Genomic DNA, 7,159 nt, shown 5'->3' on the forward strand with positions numbered 1-7,159 from the left:
ACAACTCAAACTATATATATTTTGGAATCAACCTCAACCCTGTATAGCTAACTCCAACATTCACATATAGAGTGTCTATGGTTGTTCCGAAATATATATAGATGTGTCGACATGATAGGTCGAAACATTGTATACGTGTCTATGGTATCTCAAGATTACATAATATACAATACAAGTTGATTAATTTATGGTTGGAATAGATTTGTTACCAATTTTCACGTAGCTAAAATGAGAAAAATTATCCAATCTTGTTTTACCCATAACTTCTTCATTTTAAATCCGTTTTGAGTGAATCAAATTGCTATGGTTTCATATTTAACTCTATTTTATGAATCTAAACAGAAAAATTATAGGTTTATAGTTGGAAAAATAATTTACAAGTCGTTTTTGTAAAGGTAGTCATTTCAGTCGAAAGAACGACGTCTAGATGACCATTTTAGAAAACATACTTCCACTTTGAGTTTAACCATAATTTTTGGATATAGTTTCATGTTCATAATAACAATCATTTTCACAGAATAACAACTTTTAAATCAAAGTTTATCATAGTTTTTAATTAACTAACCCAAAACAGCCCGCGGTGTTACTACGACGGCGTAAATCCGGTTTTACGGTGTTTTTCGTGTTTCCAGGTTTTAAATCATTAAGTTAGCATATCATATAGATATATAACATGTGTTTAGTTGATTTTAAAAGTCAAGTTAGAAGGATTAACTTTTGTTTGCGAACAAGTTTAGAATTAACTAAACTATGTTCTAGTGATTACAAGTTTAAACCTTCGAATAAGATAGCTTTATATGTATGAATCGAATGATGTTATGAACATCATTACTACCTTAAGTTCCTTGGATAAACCTACTGGAAAAGAGAAAAATGGATCTAGCTTCAACGGATCCTTGGATGGCTCAAAGTTCTTGAAGCAGAATCATGACACGAAAACAAGTTCAAGTAAGATCATCACTTGAAATAAGATTGTTATAGTTATAGAAATTGAACCAAAGTTTGAATATGATTATTACCTTGTATTAGAATGATAACCTACTGTAAGAAACAAAGATTTCTTGAGGTTGGATGATCACCTTACAAGATTGGAAGTGAGCTAGCAAACTTGAAAGTATTCTTGATTTTATGTAACTAGAACTTGTAGAATATATGAAGAACACTTAGAACTTGAAGATAGAACTTGAGAGAGATCAATTAGATGAAGAAAATTGAAGAATGAAAGTGTTTGTAGGTGTTTTTGGTTGTTGGTGTATGGATTAGATATAAAGGATATGTAATTTTGTTTTCATGTAAATAAGTCATGAATGATTACTCATATTTTTGTAATTTTATGAGATATTTCATGCTAGTTGCCAAATGATGGTTCCCACATGTGTTAGGTGACTCACATGGGCTGCTAAGAGCTGATCATTGGAGTGTATATATCAATAGTACATACATCTAAAAGCTGTGTATTGTACGAGTACGAATACGGGTGCATACGAGTAGAATTGTTGATGAAACTGAACGAGGATGTAATTGTAAGCATTTTTGTTAAGTAGAAGTATTTTTATAAGTGTATTGAAGTCTTTCAAAAGTGTATAAATACATATTAAAACACTACATGTATATTCATTTTAACTGAGTCGTTAAGTCATCGTTAGTCGTTACATGTAAGTGTTGTTTTGAAACCTTTAGGTTAACGATCTTGTTAAATGTTGTTAACCCAATGTTTATAATATCAAATGAGATTTTAAATTATTATATTATCATGATACTATCATGTATGAATATCTCTTAATATGATATATATATACATTAAATGTCTTTACAACGATAATCGTTACATATATGTCTCGTTTAAACATCATTAAGTTAGTAGTCTTGTGTTTACATATGTAGTTCATTGTTAATATACTTAATGATATGTTTACTTATCATAGTATCATGTTAACTATATATATATCCATATATATGTCATCATATAGTTTTTACAAGTTTTAACGTTCGTGAATCACCGGTCAACTTGGGTGGTCAATTGTCTATATGAAACATATTTCAATTAATCAAGTCTTAACAAGTTTGATTGCTTAACATGTTGGAAACATTTAATCATGTAAATATCAATCTCAATTAATATATATAAACATGGAAAAGTTCGGGTCACTACACACATCACCCATGCTATTCATCACTTCTAACAAAAAACCCCAATTAAGGCAATCAAACACCTTTTCGAAGTCAACTTTAAAGAGTAAGCCTTTTTCCTTCGCACCTTTAAGGAAATCAATGCTTTCGTTGACAATTAACGCACCATCGAGAATAAACCTCCCTTTAATGAAAGCACTTTGCTCCATTCCAATAAGTCGAGGAATAACCTTCCTTAATCGATTTGACAGTACCTTTGCAATAATTTTATAGTAACTCCCAATTAAACTGATAGTCCGAAAGTCACCGAAACTGGACGGGTCGGGTTCTTTCGGGATTAAAGTGACAAAGGAGGAATTACACCCTTTGGAGATTTCACCCCTATTCCAAAACCACCCAATTGCATCAATGAGATTGTTTTTGATTTTTCCCCAATATATTTTGTAAAACTTCATGTTAAATCAGTCTGGACCGGGAGCTTTATTGCTCCCGCAATTGAAAACCGCCTCTTTAATCTCAATTTCACTAAATGGGAGTTCCAAAGCTGAAGCCTCGTTAGCAGATAAGCATGGGTAAGTTAACTCTTCCATGGAAGGTCTTTCTACCTCTAGCTCTTTGAAAATGCGAGAAAAATGGTTGAAGGCTTCGGTTTTAATGACATCAGGAGAATCCTGCCAAATGCCATTTATGTACAATCCCCGCAAGTTGTTCTTGATATTATTCCTATTGATAATTGAGTGAAAGAACTTTGTGTTTTCATCTCCTTCCAAAATCCATTTGATGCGCGATTTTTGTTTCATCATACACGTCTTCACTTTTTCCTTTTCCAACCACTTTTTCCTACATTCCAACCACTCATGCCTTTCGGTGTCATTAAGGAGATTATTATCCACCTTCTCTTCATATGTGTGAGCCATAACTTTAAGTGCTTCAATCTCTCCATCCAACCCCCCGAACTTATTCCTACTCCATTCCTTTAATGCACCCTTCACATTTTTAAAACGGTTTCGGAACTCATAATATTTCCTGTTGATACTAGGTACTGGTAAGTTCCACGAATTGGCAACAATGTCTTCCAAACCATCTTCCTCGAACCAAACATCAAAGATCCTGAACGGTTTTGGGCCAAAGTTTTTCTCTTCATCCACTAACATGATTGGGCAGTGATCTGAGTGCTAACGGTCTAGTGCTACCGCAAACAAATTACTCCACATACTTAAGAAATTATCGATGACAATGAAACGATCAATTTTACTAAATTTCAATCCATCATCGCTTATTCTTGTGAAATTTCTACCCCCCCCCCCAAATGGAGCCTCCACTAACTCATTGTTTGAGATAAAATCATTGAACCTACGTGCTCTATAAACTCACAATTTAACCTATCCGATGGTTCACGGACTTCATTAAAATCACCACATAATGCCCAAGGTTCCTGATTACCTTCGATAAGATGTGTAAGTGTAGACCATAACCTGACTTTAGCAGCATCATTGTGTGGCCCATGTATGTTTAGAATGTTAACCACACAATTAGAATCACGCCATATACCCCTAACCCCGATTAAGCCATCATAAGAGTACGAGTCATTAGCATCAAACACGTCAGAATTCCATACAATCAATTGTCCTCCCTTAAGTCCTGCCCTCTCCTCAGCCAAATTAGAAGGTATTCTTGGATTACAACCTTGCCTGACCTCCTGCGAACCTTCTGAGGTTGAATTTTCATTGACTGAATTAGCACACGAAGAGCAGACAGAACGTAGGGATTGATTGTTCAAATTACGGGCTGTTTTCTTGATGTTTAGCATTATTGATGACGTCTTCCATTTCCGAACACTATACCAGTAACACTTTCTTCTTTTGTCCAATATCGTACCAGATGGAAGGTTTGAGACTGACCTCATCGATGATTTTTTAGAAATTGGGAATTCACGATTTCTCTTTAAGTCTCCCTCTGGCGACTTAATTTTATTTCTCCTTAAGCGACTTGGCCCAGGTATGGATGCTGATGGATTTGGGCCTGCTACAAGGTCCACGGGCCCAGAATTGTCATCTTCACCAGTATCAAAATTACATTTGTTGCTATCCTGATTTCCACTTGACTCATTTTCAGATTGGGCTCTTATTGGGCTTATCACTCTCTTGTTCAGCCCAATATCGTTATTAACATTGCTTGCTGGCAACCCGTCCATTCCAATACCATCGTCATCTGGCCTGCCATTTGAATAACTTGCAACCCTAGGGTTCTGACTTTTGGTGCAACCCTAGGGTTCTGACTTTTGGTTTCCCCATTCCGACTTTTGGTTTCTTCAATATTTTGAGATCCACAATAATCATTCTCTTGGATACCCTCGTGCATGAATTGCTTCTCTTCACGTATTCCGAAAGGATTATCATTACTCCTGTCTCTAACCCCCACATGACTGGACCCTTCATCTTCGGTGGTGTTTTCCTATTGGATTTTCCGGTCATCTTTGGTATTGAAACTACTCTCCGGGACACAACTGACATTTGACTGTATATGTGACAATTTTGATGGATATTGTGTAGAAATAAGATCTTCAAGAATTATTTCTTCGTCATAATCAGAAATTTCTTCACCCTCATCAACATTATTGAAAGTATCATCAATAAAATCGTCTTCATCGTCCCCTATGTCTGAATTATTGTGATCCCCATTATGGCTACTCTCTTCATCTTTCCCTACTAGGCTTTCTTCTTCTTCGCCAATGGTGAACATGAATTGAATTTGTTCATCTTCTTTAACATGGACATTGTAATCCACACTCCCTATGCAAAGTGTAGCCCAATCATCTATACGATTCATCAGATGAGTAAGAATTAGGACATGCCCAAACTCCAGGTTTTGATTATCACAGGTGATTTTGCAGTTGTGCATCTCGAGGACCTGCCCCCAATCCTTGGCTATTCTACTGAAGTTTGCCTCATACCAACATCCTAGTGGCACCCTGCTTATCTTTAGACACACCAGCCTAAACTTACTGACATGATTATCCTCGAGCATGTTCACTATGTTGCACCACAGGTATATTGCATGGTCACGATCATTCTTCACCTTTTCGGCTTCATGTGATGAGTAAAAAACCCACAGAACTTCCAATCCTCCGAGGTATTTAATGTCTCAATTTGTCAATCCTTCTGCTTTGCTTAAGGTATGGATTTGGGACAGAAATTCCCAATCTTTCACCACTCCAATGATGGATCTTCTAGTAAGATGATTACGACACGTAGCTGGCTTGATGAATATTTTGTTGGGATTCCTGCCTTCGATTTTCCTCCTTTCTTTTAGCTTCTCTCTTAGATCCACCTTATCCACCTTCTGGAGTTTATGCCTTAGATCATAGTTTTGTCCGTGAAGAACATCACTATAACCTCTGTGATCTCGAATACCATTCCCAGTACCCACATTCACATTGACAGCTTTGGGATGACGTTCCTTATTCTGGTGATTATCTTCTTGAAGGGTTTTTCGATCGAATGCTTTGAAAACCCTAATAGGATTCCTATCGAATACAATGTTCTTAAGTGTTGAGAGCATCTTGTCTGCATCCTGAACATGAGCAAATCTCACAAACGCAAATCTTTAGCCATCACGTAGTCTTTTCCCTGCCATGTACACATCTCGAAGATCTCCATAAGGTTTGAAAATCCGCCATAAGTCTGAAACATTCCATGAATCTGGGAAGTTGAAAAACATGTACGACGTAAGTTGGATTCCAAACATTTCCCTAATTCGATCTCTATAACCAGCGTTGTATCTTCCCTTGTCAATCGCCCCCGACCTAGTTTGTTTTTCGTTTTTCTCTCTCCTTACCCTATCACTCCTCACTTTCTCTCTCACACACATGTTTTTATGATTGGAAATTTAGATAATAAATGAATAAAATTATAGAGAGAAAAAATAGAAATGGGATTTTGTGTTATATAATATTTGATGAAAATTATATGGAATGAAAACACATTTATAACTCAATTCATTCATATAATTTTCATCAAATATTATATAGCACAAATAAAAATATTTACGGTCAAATTTTATAAAGAAAGACTTTAAAGAGTCACAGTGGACACTTAAGATGGGACGAAGGAAGTATATATCTTTTATAATTAATATATTAAAAGAATTAGATGGCCAAAAGACAATGGATTTGAATTTACGTGGAAGCTAGAATTTATACCAGTAATACTTTGAAGGTTATGAAAGTCATGAAAACATCAAAAGCTTGTATCAATTTTCAAACGCTACATGAGTTAGCGTTTCATTAAATAGTTCTGTTTTGGAATGGCGCTGTCTATAAAATAGTTATAGTTGATGCGGCGGCGGCGACGATGGTGGCTACTGCTGCCGCTACTGCCGTTTTTATATTTTATTCGTTTTTAACAACGGTTCGGCATCACCCATAGGCAAATTAACCACCTTCATAATCATTTGCAACACGATACACACGCGTTGGGCAGAAACTCAAGGGAATACGTATCCATCCGAAAGTAGGAGCGAACCTTTTCAGGAGAAAACTTTCTATAGAATCGAACTTGCACCTCCTGTAAAGGACACGGGCCGACCCCACGAGCCCATGAGTAAACTCATAGATACCACTCAAGTTGAAACTCATTGATTATTATATTTTATTTTATTCTATATTATTCTTTAAAAAAAAATAGTCGTTTAGGTTCGCAAACTTGTTTGAAAATGAAATATAAAGCTCGAGCTCGTTTAGGCTTAGCTCAAATTAAGTTTTCAAAAAGCTGAGGACGAGAAGCTCGCGAGTAATTCAACTCATTTACTTCCATAGAAAAACGATAGAAAAATAAAAGAATAATTACAACGTAAAATATAATGACGTCGTCTTTTCTTATACACATCTGCTCCACAATTTTTCTCCTTAAGACCATTCGCAGTGGTGAAGGCGTTTCTTTGAAACGATCTAACCCGTCTTTAACCCGACAATTTTTTTTTAAATCATAAATGACATTGTACACATTCAAATACGTTACTCGAATAATAA

At 35.7% G+C, this 7,159-nt stretch overlaps 1 protein-coding gene across 1 annotated transcript; it reads right to left on the minus strand.

Moving 5' to 3' along the window:
- Window positions 1-2,591: 2,591 nt before the first annotated feature.
- On the minus strand, window positions 2,592-3,284 carry LOC139841233 (uncharacterized). The gene has a single exon (XM_071831461.1). The coding sequence runs from the start codon at window positions 3,282-3,284 to the stop codon at window positions 2,592-2,594; it is 693 nt and encodes a 230-aa protein (XP_071687562.1).
- Window positions 3,285-7,159: the final 3,875 nt, after the last annotated feature.

Source organism: Rutidosis leptorrhynchoides, chromosome 4, assembly GCF_046630445.1.
Source record: "Rutidosis leptorrhynchoides isolate AG116_Rl617_1_P2 chromosome 4, CSIRO_AGI_Rlap_v1, whole genome shotgun sequence".
Taxonomy (NCBI): domain Eukaryota; kingdom Viridiplantae; phylum Streptophyta; class Magnoliopsida; order Asterales; family Asteraceae; genus Rutidosis; species Rutidosis leptorrhynchoides.

Excerpts from the sequence above, each read along its gene's own strand:
- LOC139841233 (XM_071831461.1), bottom strand. The coding sequence starts at position 3,284 with ATGTTAGTGGATGAAGAGAAAAACTTTGGCCCAAAACCGTTCAGGATC.